A 22,328-nucleotide genomic window follows, 5' to 3' on the forward strand; every position below is an offset into this window, starting at 1 on the left:
GCCGCATTCAAAGCCGTCCTTGGCCACACGCGGCCTGCAGGTTGGGCAAATTTGCTTTAGATAGTGCTATTTCAAGTTTAGTACTTTCCAAGAAACTGTATGGGTTTTGCAGTTTTATTTTTAGGCCAAGGACCAAAGCGTACCCTCCTTTTGTCCTCCTCACAGCCCAGGCACAGCCTAGACTTTCAGTTGCTACCATATTATCTCGTGGGAAAATAAATGCCATTTGGTAGATAAATCTTTTGAATTATGGAAGGAAAAAATAAACAGAAATGACAACAACCTTTAGCTTACAAGAAGTAGGGGAGATAACTGGATGAGTTTATCCATTCACTGAATAATTTTTATTGAGCACTTAGTATGTGCTAGGTACTGTTCTAGGTGCTAGGGTTTCAGCAGTAAATAAAACAAAGCCCAAATCTGTGCCTTCATGGAGCTTACATTCCAGAAGGGAGAAGACAGGAAGTAAATCAAATAAATAAAGTCAGATGATGTTAAATGTTGTGGAGAAAGTAAGGCAGCAAATGGGGATAGAAAGAGTGTCTATGGGGAGGGAGGGCGGTCAGTTTTAAATAGGGAGATCAGAGATGGCCTCAGTAAGAAGGTGACATTTCAGCAAAGATATGAAGGAAGTGAGGAAGCCAGCCAGGTGGGTAACTGAGAGAAGAATGTGCCAGAGAAAGGGAACACCAAATGCAAATGCCCTGAGGCAGGCACCTATCTCGCCTGTTCAAGGACTCAGAGTTCCCTGAGCAGAGCTGAGAGAGCAAATGGAAGAGAATAGTTGAAGATAAAGGTCAAAGAGATAACAGAGTTCCAGAGCTTCATCAGGAAAATAAGGAATCACCTTATTCTCCGGCATATGTGATAGCGGAGTATTTACCAACTGTCTTGTCAAGTTTCACCACTGCCTGCAGAATAAGGTCCAAAGTCCTTCATAATCTGCACCTTGTGTTCCGGATGAACCAATTGTATACCCTTGTCCAAAGACGAAACAAACTTGCAGGACTTTGTACCTTTGAATATGCTTTTCCTTCTGCCTAGAACATTCTTTCTCTCATGCTTCCCTTAACCACTTCCTCCTTCCTCAATTCCCTCCCTTCCCTCACCTCTCACAAAGAGAATCTATAGCTTAATATGCAGCTTCCACACTACTTTGGACTGTAAGGAATCCTGATCGTACTGTGCTGTGCTATTTTCCATGCAGCCCTATCTTCCACTAGACGGAGTATCTCCAGGGCAGAAATGGTATGATGCATTCTGTGCCCTGCTTCATTAATTATTTCCTCTCTTTCCTACATCTTCAGGCTCTCTCTCCCTACTGTAATGATTTGCAAAGGTTTCCCTATCTAGGATTTTTCTGAATTTATCAATAAATAAATTCTAGTGTTTGTAGAATTTCCTTTTCTTACAAGCTCTCAGTTAATGCTGATGTTGCTGGTCTAGAAATTGCACTTTGGAAACCACTGATCTATATGTAGATTATATACTTCGCTTTTTTTCCCCACTAAAATGCCAATTCTATATAAGGCCAATGAGTTTATTTTGTTCACCACTATATGCCCAGGGCCTAGAATAGTTCCTCCTACATGGGTGGGGTTTAATACATATTTGTTGCCTAACTATTAGTTCATTCCTTTATATCAGTCTTTCTCATTTAAAAAAAAATCCATCTGCCTCACACTGCCCACATGTAAATTATTCAAGGTCATCTCATTCCCAGCCTCCCAGGTGATTTATGCTCAGACTAAAAATAAATTTTTAAAAACTGCTTCAGTGATGTGTTTTTAAAAGAAAAGGTTAAAGGAGAGGAGAATTACATCTTAAGTTTTCCTGTAACTAAATATTTCCTGCTACTAAATATTTTTAATATATCATATATATTTAGCTGATTAAAACATACTGCATGTATTATATGATCAATTTAACTTTGGAAAAACTGACAAACGGAAGGAGACTGTGTGATCTGCATGAAGTCAATGAGTCAGTTGTTTTCCTATTAGACATGGTCACACTCTGAATCTTTCATTCTAACCACTAGACCACTATCTTGGGTCACAGATGAGAAGGAATGCATTATCTTGGAGCTGAAAACTAAGACTAAGTCACTCATAACTCAGAACCAAAGCAGCGATGACACTGACACAACTTTCATTTTAATCACTGTTTAGTTTAAGTGAATATTAAAGTCACTTAACAGTCCCTTGGTTCTACATTCTATAAAGTAGGTGAGAAAACAGAGAACTTAAATAGTATTTTGTCTTACTTATTTATTTATTTACTTACTTATTTAGAGATAGAGTCTCACTCTGTCGCCCAGGCTGGAGTACAGTGGTGCCATCTCAGCTCACTGCAACCTATGCCTCCCAGGTTCAACCAATTCTCCCTGCCTCAGCCTCCCAAGTAGCTGGGATTATAGGCACCCACCACCGCCCTGGCTAATTTTTGTATTTTTGGTAGAGACTGGGTTTTACTATGTTGGCCAGGCTGGTCTTGAACTCCTGACCTCATGTGATGTGCCCGCCTTGGCCTCCCAAAGTGCTAGGATTACAGGCGTGAGCCACCGCAACTGGCCTTAAATAGTATTTTAGAACCAAAGAGTTGGAAGAGATTGTAATCTTAATCTAATCTAATATCCACATTTTACAGATGACAAAATTGAGCCTCAGATTGACTTAATGCCTCACAATTAGTAGCAGTGGATAGTTTACATATTCACTTTTACTGACATATGGAATGGGATTTTTTTCATTCAGAGTGAACAACCTTAAAAAGATTTATACTGGCCAGGCATGGTGGCTCACACCTGTAATCTTAACACTTTGGGAAGCTGAGGTAAGAGGATCACTTGAAGTCAGGAGTTCGAGACCAGCCTGGGCTATACAGCAAGACCCCATCTCTATTAAAACAAACAAATTTTTAAAATAAAAAATTTGTACAGAAACTAGCAAAATAATGAAAATATATCAATGTTATATATATATCTTAAAATATATTAGACCATGTGAAATGTTATATATGATCCATTTGTCATCATCAAAATGAGGAAATTTTGAATATATGCCTACATAAAAATCAAACTATATTTTAGTACAACCTTCTAAACTTCTTTAGAAAGAGAACAAGAGTGTTTGATTAAAACTGCTAACCTCAAAATCTGCAATTTCTAATAAGCTAGTTTTCCTTCTAAAAGTTGAAAGCAGCTGGGCATGGTGACTCATCCCTTTAATCTCAGCACTTTGGGAGGTCAAGATGGGAGGATTGCTTGAGTCTAGGAGTTTAAGACCAGCCTGGGCAACACAGTAAGACCTCATCTCTAAAAATAAGTAATTAATTAATTTTTAAAATTAATTTTAAAATTTTTAAAAAGGTTTGAGGTTTGAAGCTCTTTCGGGGCAGGGATCTATGCGTCTGTACACCATCTGCACGTGGCACAGCATAAGGCAAAAATCAATAAATATCTGATTTTAAAAAGTTAATCAATTTAGAATTTTCCTTAGGGAAATTAACTTGTTAAAGTGAAAATTATATTTCATTAAAAATCCTTTAATGCAGTAGTTTTCATAGTGGGGGCACCAGACCAGCAACTTTGGTATCACCAGGAAGTTTGGTAGAAGTGCAAATTCTCAGAACCCCTCTGAGACCTATAGATGCAGAAACTCTGGGCTAGGAAGTAACTGTTATTTTCTTAAGCCCTCCACTGCAAGCTAAAGTTTCAGAACTGCTATATTAAGGAATGGTCCTCAAACTTTTACTGTTTGGTCCCTTAAAATTAAAAAATTATTATGGACCCCAAAGTGCTTTAGTTTATAAGGTTATAATTATCCATATTTTCCGTATTTGAAAATAAAACTGAAACATTTTTAAAATATTTAATTCATTTTAAAATGACAATAGGCCGAGAGCGGTGGTTCATGCCTGTAACCCTCAGCACTTTGGGAGGCCGAGGCGGGTGGATCACCTGAGGTCAGGAGTTTGAGACCAGCCTGGCCAACATGGCAAAACTCCGTCTCTACTAAAAATACAAAAATTAGCCGTGCGTGGTGGCGCATGCCTGTAATCCCAGCTACTCGGGAGTCTGAGGCAGGAGAATCGCTTGAATCCAGGAGGCGGAGGTTGCAGTGAGCCAAAATTGTGCCACTGCACTCCAGCCTGGGCAAGAGTGCAACTCCGTCTCCAAAAAAAATAAAAATAAAAATAAAATAAAATAAAATAAATAAGCACCTTTTATAATGAAATGACTACATTTTCTAAAACAAACCAAAAAAATAGTGAGAAGACAGAAACAAAAACCAGAAAGGACTTGTGTGATTCATTTTATCTGCAAAAAGGGAAGGAGGGTGTTGAAAAAAATTGTTTCCATTCTGAGGCCTGTCTCGTGAAGAGGAAAAAAAAAATCCCCAAAGACAAGAAATGGTGAAGACTACATTCCAGAGTGGCGGCACTAAGAAGCTTGGCCTTCCAAGAAAAAGACCCACACTATGAGGTATGAGGCTGTTTGCTCCTCCCTCACAGATAAGAAGCAAGAGTGACCAATGGAGTGGGGTTCAGCCCCAGTGGTTACTGGGGAGTGGTCCCAGTTCACAGGACACTGTCAACAGAATTCTGGCCAGGGCTCAGAAACCGGCTGTGTAGTAGCCACCTGGTTTCCTCATCCTATAGGGGGATGAAATTCCCTTTACCTCACAGACCTGGGGAGACAGAAAATGCAATCATGCAATTTAAGGTACCCAATAAACTACAAGGTGGGATTACTCTCTGTGAATCAGATTTTTTACCCACAAAATGTGGTGAACACACTTTTCTTCAGATGGACATATTTTTTCCTTATTTTAAAAGAATATCTTATGGAATACTTCATGAATTGGTGTGTCACCCTTGCACAGGGGCCACACTAATCTTCTCTGTATTGTTCCAATTTTTTTTTCTTTTTTTTAGTATATGTGCTGCTAAAGTGAACACATCAGATGGGCATACTCCTGAGTAAGTTAAACCATATCTATAACTCAGAAAGACCCCTTAAACTGTCATATTTACAGGATGGCTATTTCATGACTTACGATTTAGGTCCAAATAATATATTTCTCCAAAATAGATCTTACCGATTCTGAAAGGACTTTCCAGCAATATTGTCTCTATAGGAATCAAACAAAACATGGTATTGATCTCGGCTCCATTCCAGAACCACCTAGAACAAAGAAAAAGAAACGTTTCCTTCGCATCAAAGACTAAGAGTATATAACTTTCATTTCATTTTAATTTCATTAGAATTGCTAGAGAAATGGGTAAAACAATCAAAATTCATGTATTCACTTACTGCCTACCACATACATCATGTTAGATCCAGGTGAATAAGCTACAGTTCCTGACAAGGACAAACTAAAAGACTTACTGTCTCACCATGCTTGGAATGGGGTAGCGGAATCAAAGAGGTTTAAAAGGATGTGATATTTGAAACGGGTCTTGAAGAATGAGTTCACCAGGTAGGGAAAAAAGGACAGGGCCAGCCAGTTGGAAGAGCATGCTTATAGGCTGAGAAGCAGAAAGGGCAAATTGTTTCAGGGCAACTGTGTGGCTGGCTTTGTCCAGAGGACAGGTAGATAACTGTTGAGAAATGGGTCTAGGAAAGAAAGCTGGGCCCTAAGCGTGACGTGACTTCTGTGCCTTGGAAGCACTGAAGGATTTTAAGGCAGTTACAGAATCCATCTAAAGTTTAGGAAAGACTCTTCTCAGAGCATTTACAAACACAAGCAGAAACAGAACGGACAGGCCGGGCATGGTGGCTCACGCCTGTAATCCTAGCACTTTGGGAGGCTGAGGAGGGTGGATTCCCTGAGCTCAGGAGTTCGAGACCAGCCTGGGCAACACGGTGAAACCCCGTCTCTATTAAAATACAAAAAATTAGCTGGGCATGGCAGCATGCGCCTGCAATCCCAGCTACTCGGAGGCTGAGACAGGAGAATTGCTTGAACCTGGAAGGCATAGGTTGCAGTGAGCCAAGATCGCGCCACTGCACTCCAGCCTGGGCAACAGAGCGAGACTTCATCTCAAAAAACCAAAAAACCAAGAAACATAAGGGACTGACAAGATATGGGAGGATAAGGACCTTATTACCTGTGAGGTTTCAGGTAACGACCTTGTTAAACATTTCAGGAGAAAATGGAAAGCTTTAGATAGAAGTTCCCTCATGTTTGCACCCTAAATCTATAAACCTACACACACACATATATCCCATTTTCTTTTTCATTCCTCTTACCATAGAGGAAGTGTCCCTCCACCTTGCAGACATCCAATTTCTATTTGCTCTGGATCTCATCAACTTGTGTGTTCTCAAGACCTTGCCTCTTTTCCTTTCAGTAGGATTATTCCCATTGGCACGCAAACATGTTTCCGTACCTTGGGAACACCTTCCCTTCACTCCATATCCATTCCAGTGAGTCCCTCCACCCCACATTTTCTGTCCCTTTCAAGGTCATCTCCTGCTTTCCCATTCACCCTTCAGCTCACTCCAGTATCACTTATGTTTTCACCACTTTAGTGGTCTTACCAAGGCCCCCACATTGTCAAACTCAACGGCATTTTCCTTATCTCTTACTCAAGTATTCATAGCAGTTGCCCAGTTCCTCTTTGTGGAAATGTTTTCTTTGTTTTCCCTCCTGTCGCCCTGGTGGCTCCTTTTCCATCTCCTTTGCCAGCTCATTCTATTCTATCTAATCTTTCTGTGTGTCCTTTCCTTCTACTCCACATGTCCTGCTTCCTACCCAGGCTTCCTCCAGCATCCTATTCCACTGCCCCTAAGAAGTGGCCCTGCTACATTCAGATGGGCTGTGGGGCCCAGGCATTTAGAATTCATTCCAGCTGCAGAAAGGAAAGGGAAAGACATGCCCCACCTTTAAGGAGACATCATGTAAGCTGTACCTACCACTTCTGTTTTCATTATCCAGAACTTACACAAGTCTATTATATTATAAAAAGTTAAAATGTATCAAAACTTATACAGACACAGACTGTATATGGTACCGTTTGCAATTGAGAGAGATGTAAACAAACATAAAAATGCAGCAATAAATCATAACTGAATAAAATCACTGTAGTATATACTGTACTAAAATAATTTCGTACCCACCTCCTGTTACTATTGCAGCGAGCTCACGTGTTGCGAGTATCTGTAGTGACACTAATTATCTCCACGTGAGTAGTTTGTCTCTCTAGTAAACTGCATGTTGCGGTAAAAAGTGATCTCTCATGTTTCTTACGTATTTTTCATATTTAGTGCAATACCGTAAACTGCGAAGAACATCATGGGACTCGTAGAAAGTGCCACTAGTGCTGACGGAAGTGCTCCCAAGAAGCAGAGGAAAGTCATGTCATTACAAGAAAAAGTTGAATGGTTTGACATGTACCATAGATTGAGGTCTGCAGCGGTGGTTGCTGGCCATTTCAAGACAAAAGAATTTAGCTAAGAATCATTGTTTTTAAAAAAAGGCAATGAAAAATTATGAAGCTGTCACTGCCAGATCGAAAACTGCATTTTTTGCTAAACGCCTCTTTATCTTGTATTGAAAATGCGCTTTACCGTGGGTCTAGAACTGCTATAAGAAACACATACCTACAGACTAACATAATGCAAGAAAAAGCAAAGTTGTTAGATAACAACTTAAAGCAAAAGGACAATAGGGGTCTAAAGCAGGAGAACGTAATGCCAGCAAAGAATGGTTTGATCATTTTAAAAAGAGATTTGGCTTAAAAATGTCAAGATAACAGGAGATGCACCTTCTGCAGACCAAAAGGCAGAAGATCAGTTCCCAAAGAAAATCATCGATGAGAAAGGATATCTGCCTGAACATGTTTTTAATACAGATGAAATTTAACCACGGGAAAAATGTGACAAAGAACATTTATTACTAAGGAAGAGAAGCGAGCATCAAGATTTAAAGCGGGAAGGGAAGGGACAGGCTGACTCTACTGTTTTGTGCAAATGCTGTTGGGCTTTCCTTACCTGTAATGCTGCTAACACCCAAGGCTTGATGGAAAAAGATTAACAACAACAGTGTTTTGGTTGTACAGCAAGAAGACCTGAACAAGAGTTCCTTCACTGGATTGGTTCCTTGGATACACTGTCTCTGAAGTCAGGAAGTACCTTGCCAGTAGGGTACCGCCTATTAAAGTTCTTTTGATTGGACAATGCCCATGGCCACCCAGAAACCCATGAGTTCAACACTGAAGGCACTGAAGTGGTCTACCTGCCCCAAAACACAGCATCTCTAATCAGCCTCTAGATTTGGGGCAGGGGTGGGAGGGAAGAGGAGGGGCATAAAGATCTTTAATGCTCATTACACATGGTACTCTATGGAAAGAATTGCCAACGTTGTAGAAAAGAACCCCAATAGAGAGAACTTTTGGTTTTGGTTTTGTTCTGACTTGTTTCCATACACTTGTACGTGTACTTTAGTTTGTTGGACACTGGTCCAAACCCCAAACGTTCCCTGACAGGGCTTATAAGGTTCTTATTTTGCTCTTGGGAGATTAATGAGAAGCAGAATGGGATCCTAAAATGCTAAAGCATGCAATCATAGTCCCCCTCCTGGGACCTCTGCCAGCTAGCTACATGTTCAAAAATTACGATCTTTGGCCAGGTGTGGTGGCTCACACCTGTAGTCCTAGCACTTTGGGAGGATGAATTGGGAGGATCGCCTGAGCCCAGGAGCTCAAGACCAGCCTGAGCAACACAATGAGACCTCGTCTCTATTTTTTCCCTATTATAAAAAATTTTTTAATTAAAAAAAAATTTTGATCTTCTCTTGTGAACAATTTTAAATCAATGGATAGAGAACATCAAAACTAATTTGGATGGCCATCCTGGAGATCTTTTGGGTATGCAAACTTGTCTTTCTTAGAACAAAATTAGGGCCAGATGCAGTGGCTCATGCCTGTAATCCCAGCACTTTGGGAGGCCGTGGAAGGAGGATCAGTTGAGGTCAGGAGTTCAAGATCAGCCTAGCCAACATGGTGAAACCCCGTCACTATTAAAAATACAAAAAAAAAAAAAAAAAAAAAATTCAGCCAGGTGTGGTGGCAGTTGCCCGTAATCCCAGCTACTAGGGAGGCTAAGGCAGGAGAATCACTTGACCCTGGGAGGCGGAAGTTGCAGCGAGCTGAGATCGCGCCACTGCACTCTAACCTGGGTGACAGAGTGAGACTCCATCTCAAAAGAAAAAAAAAAAAAACACCAAATAGAAGACAGCAGCCCTATAATTAAAAATCTGAGTGGGAGGCATACTTTAATTGGTACCTTGAAGCTTCTAAGCACACTCAGGATCCTAAAATTGCCTCTCTACAAGACACAATCTCAAAATTAATTAAGATAAACAGTTAAGAAAAAAACAAGGGCCAGGTGGCTGACGCCTGTAAAGCCAGCACTTTCGGAGGCTGAGTGGGAGAATCACTTGAGGCCAGGAGTTCAAGACCAGCCTAGGTAACATAGTGAGACCTCATCTCTACAAAAAATAAAAAATTGGCCAGGCATGGTGGCACACACCTGTAGTCCCAGCTACTCAGGAGGCTGAGTCTGGAGTATTGTTTGAGCCCAAGAGGTGGAGGCTGCAGTGAGCCATGATTACATCACTGCACTCCAGCCTAGGTGACAGAATGAGACCCTGTCTCAAAAAAAAAAAAAAAAAAAAGGCCAGGCATAGTTGCTCATACCTTTAATCCCAGCACTTTGGGAGGCAGAGGTGGGTGGATCACTTGAGCCCAGAAGCTCGAGACCAGCATAGGCAACATGGCAAAACCCTGTCTCTACAACACCAAAAAATTAGCCGGGCATGGTGGGATGTGCCTGTAGTCTCAGCTACCTGGGAGGCTGAAGCGGGAGAATCGCTTGAGCCTAGGAGGTGGAAGTTGCAGTGAGCATTTACTGTGCCACTGCACTCTAGCCTGGGTGACAGAAAGAGACCCTGTCTCAAAAAAAAAAAAAACAAAAACAAAAACTGGAAAAAAATTAAAAAAAGAACAAGGCTTTAAGGACCCAAACTCTTTCCTCTCTGGAACAGATGAGACTTCCCCTTCCTTCTTTTTTCTCTGTTCTCCTTTCTCTGGCCCGCCAAAATCTGTCCCTTTAAAGTTAAAGAAGGCTGTATGAAGGAAAAAAATAAAAATAAAACAATTTGGTTAAACTAGCCTGAGTGTGGTGGCTCATGTCTGTAATTCCAGCACTTTGCAAGGCCAAGAAGGGAGGATCGCTTGAAGTCAGGCATTCGAGACCAGCTGGGGCAACATAGTAAGACCTTGTCTCTTCAAACAACAAAAAAAAATTTTTAATTAGCCAGGCATGGTGGCGCACACCTGGAGTCCAGCTACTCAGGAGGCCAAGGCTGGAGGATGGCTTGAAGTCAGGAGTTCATGGTCAGCCTGGGCAACATACTGAGATCCTGTCTCAAAACAAACAAACAAACAAAAAAGACAAATCAATTAGCTGGGCATGGTGCGTGCCTGTAGTCCCAGCTACTTAGGAGGGTAAGGTGGGAGGATCACTTTAGCCCAAGAGTTGGAGGCTGAAGTGAGCCATGACTGTACCAGTACACTTGAGCCTGGATGACAGAGCAAGACCCTGTCTCTTAAAAAGAAGAGAAAAAAAAAAAAAGAAGAAGAAGAAAGAAATGAAAATTAAACTCATTGACAATTCCTCTAGACCCCAAATTTCTTTTGTTCTTTGGAGCAAGGCTGAACTTCGTGCCATTGCCAGGGAACTTCCAGAGGTTACTGGGGACCCTCACCAATTTGCTGATTAATTCGACATAGTAACTTAGGGTTATCAGCCAGGTTTTTCTGACCCACAGTAGGTGGTTCGCATTCTTGTCAGTGAAGGTCAGGCACAACACTGGATGGTTAAGGCTCACTGCCATGATCCTGAGGGGGATTTAGACAAAAAGACCCCTAAAGACTATAGATAGAGTCAAGGGCATAGAAGAAAAAAAAAACACTCCACGTCTATTCTCGAGGCTCTTCCTAAAGCCTTAGACTGGAAAAATCTCCAGGCCTGTGGCCAAGAAAGAACCTAATGTACAACTATTACAGTAGGCTCCAGGCTGTATTTAAAGAAAATGTTGAATCTACTCAAGTAGCCTTTTATTCCATGTTAGTGAACAGCCTTTCTCAAGAACTCTCCCAGCTTGTCAAAAGGGCCCGAATGGAATGGGAAACTGTGCCCACCTCTGATCTAGTTAATTTGGCAAATCAGCTTGCCAGCACCCTTGAGGACAATACTAAAAAGAAAACCACTAAAATCCTTAATCTGCAGTTACAGCAGATGGAGACTCCCAGACATAACACCATGAGGAGACCTCCTGGGCTACGCCACTTCTGTAAGAAGCCAGGACTTGAAAAGAGTGCTGAAAAAGATGGAATCTCTCATCAATTTTAATGAATCTCCAGGGAATTAGGCTGAGTTTAAAAAAAAAAAAAAAAGTCTCAAAAGTCCAGCAAGTAGACTCAGAAAGTGATACCCCAAAGACTGGCACTTTAACATGCCAAGAGGCCTCAGAAGCTGCCTCAGAATCAAGGTCCCTCTAATCTTGTCTTCCCTCCAACAAGGGAAGAAGAAAAGATAAATGTACTATGTTCCTAGATTACAAAAAGTCTTCTTAGTTTCTGAAAACAAAATTTGTATTGCATTGAAGCACTAAAAGAAAGACTAAGATATATTAAAGATATTTTAAGCTTTATCTTTTCTACTAAACCTCCTCCTCCTATGATATTAACCAGGAAGTAAAATCTGCTGATCGCCAGAAGCATTTCTAATCACATTCGATTAAAGACACCCGTTTTCCTGATGCAAAGTGGCTTAGTGCAATAAAGCACAACTTTAAAAAATTAGGAGCTCAATGTTTATTAACAAAAGAATGATTTCTTCTCTTCACATAAATTAAAGGAAATGATTCAAACCAAAGATGGATGACCACTATTTAGTCAAACGCTAATTAAACTCAGACATTTTTCTAGACCATGCCTACCCTCTTTGGATTCTCTACGGCAATAGACACACAACACAACAGATTTTTTAAGGAAGACAAAATGGAAATCAGGGCTCTGTCCTCAAGGAGCTGACAATCCTGTTAAGGATTAATCATTTATTTGCATGAAATGATGTAGGACTACTGTGTAGCTTTTAAATGAGTACAGATTAAAATATAATAAACACCGTTAGACAAAAGGAATAATCATGACATACTTTTCCACGGAGAGACAGCTGAGATTTTTATGGAAATAAAGGAGTGGAGAAAAAGGAAGGATTCATTTGCCACTTGGGAAGTAGGGAAGAAAATTGTATTAGAAGTCAGAATTAAGAATACTGGCTAGGCATGGTGGCTTGTGCCTGTAATCCCAGTACTCTGGGAGGCCGAGGCGGGAGGACTGCTTGAGCCTGGAAGTTCAAGACCAGTCTGGGCAATATAGTAAGACCTTGTCTCTATTAAAAAAAAATAAATTTTTTTTTAAAGTTAGCCAAGCCTGGTAGCACTCACTGGCAGGAGAATTGCTTAAGCCCAGGAGCTGGAGGTTGCGGTGAACCAAGATCAGCATCACTGCACTACAGCCTGGGTGACAGAGTGAGACTGTCTCAAAAAAACAAAACAAAACAAAAAAAGTATTGCTTTGTGCTTTGACAATGCACTCTACTATATAAGTCACATCTAAAAGAAAACAAAAAGAACCCTTAGCAATCACACTTGGCTAAAAGGAAAAGAGAGAGAGAAAAAAAAAAAGAACCAACAAACTACCAAAAATACTTTCAAAAAGTATTCAAACCGACTTTCTGAATATATCTAGGTTGCTTGTTATATTGCTCAGAGTTTTCAGAATCACCAAATTCTACAGGAAGAACTTTAAATCCAGTGCCCTACTCTGCAGCCAATGTTTGAGTTCTTGTTATAATGTCCTGGCAAATAGTTATTCTACCTATGAGGGAAGACCTGCACTGTCCAATATGGTATCTGGCCACAAGTCATTATTTAAAACGTAAACTAAATAATATAAGAAATTCACTACCTTAATCACCTAGCCACATTTCAAGCGCTCAATAGCCACATGCAGTTAGTGGTCACCACAACGGGCCAAACAGAAATAAAGATTTTGGTCACAGCACTAAGTTTGATTAGTGCTGCAGCTACTCAAACCTTAAAGACTCACAAAAATACACAGGGTGGCAAGTCAGAACAACTGGACCTAAGCTCCAGTTTTGTGATTTTAGACAAGTCAACTTAACCCTAAATTTCAACTGTAAAATTTAAATAATACTATCTTATCCCCTAAGGGGTTGTTAGAAAATTCAAGTGAGCTTATATATTAATATATTAAAATATTCTGACAACTACAAAGTACTATAGGATGTATAAGGTATTAAAATTTATGATACAACACTGAACTTATTACAACCCACAAGGGGCTCACAGACTACTGGGGAGACAAATATGAAGCAAATAATTAAAATATATCATGTGGAAAAAAAAATAACCAACATATGAACAAAAAATGGTTTAACTTGGTATATACTTTTAGTAAACCAGAAGCCAAACTAGTCAAATTAAGATTATTTTAAAATTTTATTTTTGCAAAATTGTCATAAAAAAGTTTACTGAAATGAAGTTTTGCACAATATCTGTTTGTGAAACTTATTGTATTTACCTCCACTAACAAATGAATTTTATTTCACATTGTTACCTAAAAATATTTTTAAAATACACCAAGAAGAGGCCTTTTAAAAAATGAATTTGAAATGCTAAAAAGTCATAAAAGGTGAAAAGAATGTTTTTGTTTTTGTTTTGAGACAGGGTCTTGCTCTGTCACCCAGGGTGGAGTGCAGTGGCATCATCAAGGTTCACTGCAGCCTTGATGTACTGAGCCTAGGGCTCAAGCAATCCTCCCATCTCAGCCTCCTGCGTAGCCAGGACTACAGGTGCACATCACTACATCTGGCTAATTTTTGGATTTTTTGTAGAGACAGGGTTTCGCAACATTGCCCAGGTTGGTCTCAAACTCCTGGGCTCAAGCGATCTGCCTGCTTCTGCCTCCCAAAATGCTGGGATTCAGGCCTGAGCCAGGCCAAGAATGTTATTTTTTTAAAAAATAGCTGCCAGGCCATTTAAAAAACTTGCTCCTTTCTTGAGGAGCAATTGGCAGTGTGTACCAAAGAAACAAACAAATAAATGTTCATGCCTTTTGATCTGGTTAATTCCACTACAAGAAACATATGCCGAGGAAATTATCATAGATCCACCCAAAGGCTTCTGTATGATAATCACCATTATTACTAATAAAAATAAAAATGAAATGATCTAATGTTTAGATCATTAAACATGATTTAAAAATTAAACAGGAAATTGAGTAAATAATTATGGTACATTCATATACATATGATAAAGCTATTAAAAATCACATTTTCAAACAATCGCTTAAAACATAGTAACTTAAACATACAAACAGAGAGCCAAATCATGAGTGAACTCCCATTCACAATTGCTTCAAAGAGAATAAAATACCTAGGAATCCAACTTACAAGGGATGTGAAGGACCTCTTCAAGGAGAACTACAAACCACCGCTCAAGGAAATAAAAGAGGATACAAATGGAAGAACATTCCATGGTCATGGGTAGGAAGAATCAATATCGTGAAAATGGCCATACTGCCCAAGGTAATTTACAGATTCAATGCCATCCCCATCAAGCTACCAATGACTTTCTTCACAGAATTGGAAAAAACTACTTTAAAGTTCATATGGAACCAAAAAAGAGCCCACATTGCCAAGTCAATCCTAAGCCAAAAGAACAAAGCTGGAGGCATCACGCTACCTGACTTCAAACTATACTACAAGGCTACAGTAACCAAAACAGCATGGTACTGGTACCAAAACAGAGATATAGATCAATGGAACAGAACAGAGCCCTCAGAAATAACGCCACATATCTACAACTATCTGATCTTTGACAAACCTGACAAAAACAAGCAATGGGGAAAGCATTCCCTAGTTCATAAATGGTGCTGGGAAAACTGGCTAGCCATATGTAGAAAGCTGAAATTGGATCCCTTCCTTACACCTTATACAAAAATCAATTCAAGATGGATTAAAGACTTAAACGTTAGACCTAAAACCATAAAAACCCTAGAAGAAAACCTAGGCATTACCATTCAGGACATAGGCATGGGCAAGGACTTCATGTCTAAAACACCAAAAGCAATGGCAACAAAAGCCAAAATTGACAAATGGGATCTAATTAAACTCAAGAGCTTCTGCACAGCAAAAGAAACTACCATCAGAGTGAACAGGCAACCTACAAAATGGGAGAAAATTTTTGCAACATACTCATCTGACAAAGGGCGAATAGCCAGAATCTACAATGAACTCAAACAAATTTACAAGAAAAAAACAAACAACCCCATCAAAAAGTGGGCGAAGGACATGAACAGACACTTCTCAAAAGAAGATATTTATGCAGCCAAAAAACACATGAAAAAATGCTCACCATCACTGGCCATCAGAAAAACGCAGATCAAAACCACAATGAGATACCATCTCACACCAGTTAGAATGGCAATCATTAAAAAGTCAGGTTGAACTGTAAACTAGTTCAACCCTTGTGGAAGTCAGTGTGGCGATTCCTCAGGGATCTAGAACTAGAAATTCCATTTGACCCAGCCATCCCATTACTGGGTATATACCCAAAGGACTATAAATCATGCTGCTATAAAGACACATGCACACGTATGTTTATTGCGGCATTATTCACAATAGCAAAGACTTGGAACCAACCCAAATGTCCAACAATGATAGACTGGATTAAGAAAATGTGGCACATATACACCATGGAATACTATGCAGCCATAAAAAATGATGAGTTCATGTCCTTTGTAGGGACATGGATGAAATTGGAAATCATCATTCTCAGTAAACTATCACAAGAACAAAAAACCAAACACCGCATATTCTCACTCATAGGTGGGAATTGAACAATGACACATGGAAACAGGAAGGGGAACATCACACTCTGGGGACTGTTGTGGGGTGGGGGGAGCGGGGAAGGACAGCATTGGGAGATATACCTAATGCTAGATGACCAGTTAGTGGGTGCAGCGCACCAGCATGGCACATGTATACATATGTAACTAACCTGCACATTGTGCACATGTACCCTAAAACCTAAAGTATAATAATAGTAAATAAATAAATAAATAAATAAATAAAATAGTAACTTAATTTTCTCAGTCAATAAATATTATGTGGCATCATTCTAGATTCTGAGGACATAGCATGACCAAAACAAGGTTTCTTCCTTTGTGGAGCATTACAAAGTAGTCAAGGGATAAAGTGTTTGATAAAATATTATATAAAAAAAGCAACAATCAAAACTATTAGTCTGGAGCTTGACACCAGCAAAATGGTGGAACAGGCTGCTACAATTTTTCTTTCCCCAAGTAAACACAGACAAACAAACCAAAACTGCCAGAATAACAACAAGAAACAAAAAGACAAACATTGTATGATTCCATTATATAAAATATCCAGAACAGGCAAATCCATAGAAACAGAAAGTAGATTAGAGGCAAACAGGAGCTACAGGAAGAGATGACTGAGGAATTTAATGGTTACAAAGTTCCTGTTTGGGGCGATGAAAAAGTTTTGGAAATAGTCAGTGGTGATGGTTGCACAACAACTTTGTATATGTAACTAATGCCACTGAGTTATACAATTAAAAATAGCTAAAATGGCAAATTTTATGTTATATATGTTTAACCACAATAATTTAAAAGAAAAGTAAATCACTACAATACCTTCCCCCCTAAAAAAATAAAGGAGCATTATGAACAACTCTATCTCCACGGATTTTATAATTTGGATGAAATGGACCAACTCCTTGAAACACATGATCCAAAACTCAAAAAAGGAGAGAGAGGTCATCTGAATAGGGCTATATCTATAAAAAAATTTGAATCAATAATTAATAACCTTCCAAAATAGAAAGCCCCAGACCCAGATGGTTTCACTGGTGAATTTTACCAAACATTTAAGGAAAAAAAAAAAACGGTACCACTTCTCTACGATCTCTTCCAGAAAATGGAAGCAGAGAGAACATTTCCTAATTCATTCTATGAGGCCAAAATTACCCTAATACCAAAACAAGGCAAAGACATTACAAGAAAGGAAACTTATAAACCACTATCTCTCATGAACACAGATGCGAAAACCCTCAATAAAATATTATCAAATCAAATCCAACAATATATAAAAAGAATTATTTACCACAACCAACCGGGATTCATCCCAGGTATACAAGCCTGGTTTAACAACCAAAAATCAATTAATAAAATCCTTCACATCAACAAGCTAAAGAAGAAAAATTGTATGACCATACCAATAGATGCAGAAAAAGCATTTGACAATCCGACATTAATTTATGATAAAAACTTTCAGCAAACTAGGAATACAGGAGAACTTCCTCAATTTGATAGAGCATCCACAAAAAAAGTTTCACCTAATATCATACTTAGTGATGAGAAACTACATGCTTTCCTCCTAAAACCAGGAACAAGACAAGTGTGGACTCCTCCTCCCATCACCATTCTTATTCAAAATTGTACCTGAAGTCCTAGCTGTTGCAGTAAGACAAAAAAAGGAAATAAAAGGTAAACAGATTGAGAAGGATGAAATAAAACTATCTTGGTTTGAGTAGAAGAAAAAAAAATATAACTGTCTTTGATCACCGATGACATGACTGTCTATGTAGAAAATCCCAAAGAATCAACAACAACAAAAAAATCTGAAACAAATAAGCAAATATAGTAAGACTGCAGGATACAAAGTTAACATACACGGCCAGCATGGTGGCTCACACCTGTAATCCCAGCACTTTTGGAGGCCCAGAATGGTGGATCACCTGAGGACAGGAGTTCGAGACCAGCCTGGCCAACATGGTGAAACTCCATCTCTACCAAAAATACAAAAATTAGCCAGGTGTGGCGGCGCACACTTGTAGTCCCAGTACTTGATGGACTGAGGCACGATAGCACCACTGTACTCCAGCCTGCACAACAGTAAGACTCTCTTTCAAAAAACAAACAAATAAAAACAAAGTTAACACACAAAAAGTCAAAAGTCAAGTGCTTTCCTATATACCAACAATGAACAATTGGAATTTGAAACTAAAAAACACAACACAATTTAGGTTAGCACCCCCTGCTAAAAAAGAAAAATAAGAAATGCATAGGCATAACTCTAACAACATACGTATGAATATGTATGAAATCTTTGTGAAGAAAACTACAGAAAGCCAATGGAAACAATCAAAGAAGATCTAAATGAAATTCCATGTTCATAGACAGGAAGGCTCAATATTGTTAAGTTGTCAGTTCTTCCCAACTTGATCTACAGATTCAATGCAAACTCAACTAAAATTTCCGCAAGTTATTTTGAGGATATAGGCAAACTGACTCTAAAGTTACATGGCTGGGCATGGGTAGCTTATGCCTGTAATCCCACCACTTTAGGAGGCCAAGGTGGGAGGATTGCTCAAGCCCAGGAGTTCAAGACCAGCCTGGGCAATTAAAAAAAAAAAAAAAAAAAAAAAAGCTGGTCATAGCGGCATGCACCTGTGGACCCAGCTACTCAGGAAGCTGAGGTGAGAGGATCACTTGAACTCAGGAGGTGGAGGCTATAGTGAGTCGTGTTCGCGCCACTGCACTCCAGCCTGGATGACAGAGCAAGACTCCGTCTCCAAAAAAAAGAAAGAAAATCTAGGTGACCTTGGATTTGACGGTATCTTTCTGGGTGCAACACCAAAAGTACAATTCATAGGTGAGAAAAAGACTGATCAGCTGTACTAATTTAAAAACTTCTGGCCAGGTGTGGTGGCTCATGCCCATAATCCCAGCACTTTGGGAGGCTGAGGCGAGTGGATCACCTGAGGTCGGGAGTTCGAGACCAGCCTGGCCAACATGGAGAAACCCCATCTTTCTATTAAAAATACAAAATTAGCCGGGCATGGTGGTGCATGCCTGTAATCCCAGCTACTTGGGAGGCCGAGGCAGAAGAATCGCCTGAACCCGGGAGGCGGAGGCTGCGGTAAGCTAAGACTGCACCATTGCACTCCAGCCTGGGCAACAAGAGCGAAACTCGGTCTCAAAAAAACTTCTGCTCTGCTCTGGGAGACACTGTTAAAAGAATAAAAAGATAACTATTGAGTGAGAAAAAATATTTGTAAGACACATATCTGATAAGGGACTGGTATCCAAAATACACAAAGAACTCTTAAAATTCAACAATAAGTAAACAAACAATTCAATTAAAAACTGGGCAAAAAAATCTGAAGATACCCAACCAAAGAAAACACACAGATGGTAAACAAGTATATAAAATGATGCTCAACATCACGTCATTAGGGAATAACAAATTAAAACAGCAATGAGATACCACTGCACACCTAATGGAATGGCTAAAATCCAAAACACTGACAACACCAAGCCAGGAAAGATGTGAAGCAACAGGAATTCTCATTGATTGCTGGTGGGAATTCAAATGGTGCAGCCACTTTGGAAGACAGTTTGGCAGTGTCTCACAAAGCTAAACATAGGCTTATCACAGTCATGCTCCTAGGTATTTACCTGAGTTGAAAAATTGTGTCCATATAAAAACCTGCACATAAACGTATATAGCAGCTTTATTCATAATTGCCCCAAACTGGAAGCAATCAAGATGTCTTTCAAAAGGTGAATGGCACCAGACAATGGAATATTATTCAGTGCTACAAAGAAAAGAGCCATTAAGTCATGAAGAGACATACAGGAAACTTAAATGAATATTACTAAGGGAAAGACGCAAACTGAAAAGGTTACATATTATGTGATTCCAAGAAATTACATTCTGGAAAAGGCCCAACTACAGACACAGCAAAAAGATCAGTGGTTGCCAGTGGGGAAGAAGAAGATGGGAATGAATAGGTGAAGCACGGGGCAAGAACAACTGTAGGGCAGTGAAACTATTCTGTACAATACTGTAGTGGTAGACACACGACATTATGCTTTTGTCAAAACCCACAGAACTGTATAAAACAAAGAATGAATCCTAGTGTAATCTATGTACATTCGTTAAGAAAAAAATCTATCAATATTGACTTGCCAACTATAACAAATGTACCACACTGCCACAAGGTGTTTTTAGGGGAAACAGGCCAGGTATGGTGATTCACACCTGTAATCCCAGTGCTTTGGGAGGCCAAGGCAGGAGAATCCCTTCAGACCAGGAGTTCAATATAGTGAGACGCAGTCTCTACCAAAAAAGGTGTGGTGGGTGCCTATACACCCAGCTACTTGGGAGGCTGAGGGAAGGAAGATCTCTTCAGACCACGAGTTCAAGGCTGCAGTGAGCTGACTGTACAACTATACTCCAGCCTGGGCAACAGAGCAAGACTCGGTCTCTAAAAATAATAATAAGTAAATAAAACAAGCCTATTAAAAATGTATGGAGAACTACTTAAGGGAGAGGGAGTATACGGGAATTTCCTGTACCTTCCATATAATTTTTCTGTAAACCTAAACTGCTCTAAAATGTAAAGTCTACTCCAATATCATATATATATATATATATATATATATATATATATATATACACACACACACATACATATATATAAACTAAATCCACATTCTTTCTTTTAAGGTCATATTTAGCAACTGCTCACCATGGGTGACCTTTCCATATTTAGACAGTAGAAAAAAATATTTCTGTGCTCAGCTTACTTCCAGGTGCCAGGCTTCCAAGGGCCGAAAATACAGTGGTGAATAAGACAGAAAGGCCCCTGCTCCCACAGAGCCTACATTTTAAAGGAGAAAGGTAAGAAATCATATAAATCAACATACAATTTCAGATTGACACTAAAAGTATTATTTAAAAAAAAAAAAAGGAAAAACAGGGGAATGTGATAAAGAAGGACTTGGGGAAAGAGGCTGCTTTGGGACAGGTGGTAGGGAAGGCCCAAGTGAAGTGTTACAGCTGAGACCTATGTGACAAGAAAGCCTGTCACCAGATGATCTGGGGGGAGTGCTCTCCTGCTCATGGAACAGCCAGTACAAAGCTCCTAAGGCAAGAAAAGTTGAATGCCTTCAAAGAACAAAAAGACGGTGACTGCAACAGTTCTGAGCCTACACCTCAGAAGGGTTTGCGAGTATCTAGAGGATCTCTCGGCCTCTACCTTGGCCTTGAGAAGAACACAACCAGGTTCACTTGCTGGTCCCTGGAAGATGAGAGACCCGTGGAGCAGAGCTAACCAAGTCCAACCCTAATCAGTTAACCAATGACCTGCGCATCCAGAGAGCAAGTAATTGCCACTGTAAACCAAGGACTGGAAATCTTTCTCTGTAAAAGACCAAATAGTAACACCTTAGACTTTGCAGGCCATATAGTTTCTGTCTCAGCTATTTAATTCTGCCACTGTAATGTGAAAATAGCCACGGACAGCATGTAAATAAATGGACATGGCTGTGTTCCAATGAAACTTAAATTACAGAAACTGACATTTAAATTTCATATAATTTTTTCTTTTTTTTTTCTTTTTTACTCTGTCCCTGTGGATTAGTCTGTTCTCGCACTGCTATAAAGAACTACCTAAGACTGAGTAATTTATAAATAAAAGAGGTTTAATTGACTCATAGTTCTGCAGTATGTACAGGAAGTGTTTCTGGGAGGCCTCAGGAAACTTACAATCATGGCAGAAGGCAAAGGTGAAGTTGGCACATCATCTTACATGGCCGGAGAAGGAGGAAGAGAGCAAAGGGGGAGGGTGCTACACACTTTTTTTTTTTTTTCTTTTTTTGAGATGGAGTCTCACTGTGTCACCTAGGCTGGAGTGCAGTGGTGAGATCTCAGCTCACTGCAACCTCTGCCTCCCAGGTTCAAGTGATTCTCTTGCCTCAGCTTCTCAAGGAGCTGGGATTACAGGTGCCTGCCACCACACCCAACTAATTTTTGTATTTTTAGTAGAGATGGGGTTTCACCATGTTGGCCAGGCTGCCCTCGAACTCCCGACCTCAGGTGATCTAACTGCCTCGGCCTCCCAAAGTGCTGGGATTACAGGCTGAGCCACCGTGTCCGGCCGGTGCTACACACTTTTAAACAACCAGATCTGAGGCAGGGCATGGTGGCTCACACCTGTAATCCCAGCACTTTGGGAGGCCGAGGTGGGCAGATCACTTGAGGCCAGGAGTTCGAGACCAGCCTGGCCAACATGGTGAAACCCTGTCTCTACTAAAAAAATGCTTGGCGTGGTGGCGTGTGTCTGTAATTCTAG

At 39.9% G+C, this 22,328-nt stretch overlaps 1 protein-coding gene and 1 pseudogene across 1 annotated transcript in view; both read right to left on the minus strand.

The window, feature by feature from the left end:
• GNPTAB (N-acetylglucosamine-1-phosphate transferase subunits alpha and beta) overlaps positions 1–22,328 on the minus strand; it is an 84,513-nt gene that overhangs the window by 47,254 nt on the left and 14,931 nt on the right. The window contains exon 2 of the mRNA XM_054445767.2: positions 5,103–5,188. Within this exon, the coding sequence (XP_054301742.1) occupies positions 5,103–5,188 (86 nt within the window). The remainder of the gene's footprint in view (positions 1–5,102; positions 5,189–22,328) is intronic.
• LOC129011007 (U6 spliceosomal RNA) lies at positions 4,842–4,954 on the minus strand (annotated as a pseudogene).

The sequence above is a fragment of the Pongo pygmaeus genome, chromosome 10 (assembly GCF_028885625.2).
Source record: "Pongo pygmaeus isolate AG05252 chromosome 10, NHGRI_mPonPyg2-v2.0_pri, whole genome shotgun sequence".
Classification (NCBI taxonomy): domain Eukaryota; kingdom Metazoa; phylum Chordata; class Mammalia; order Primates; family Hominidae; genus Pongo; species Pongo pygmaeus.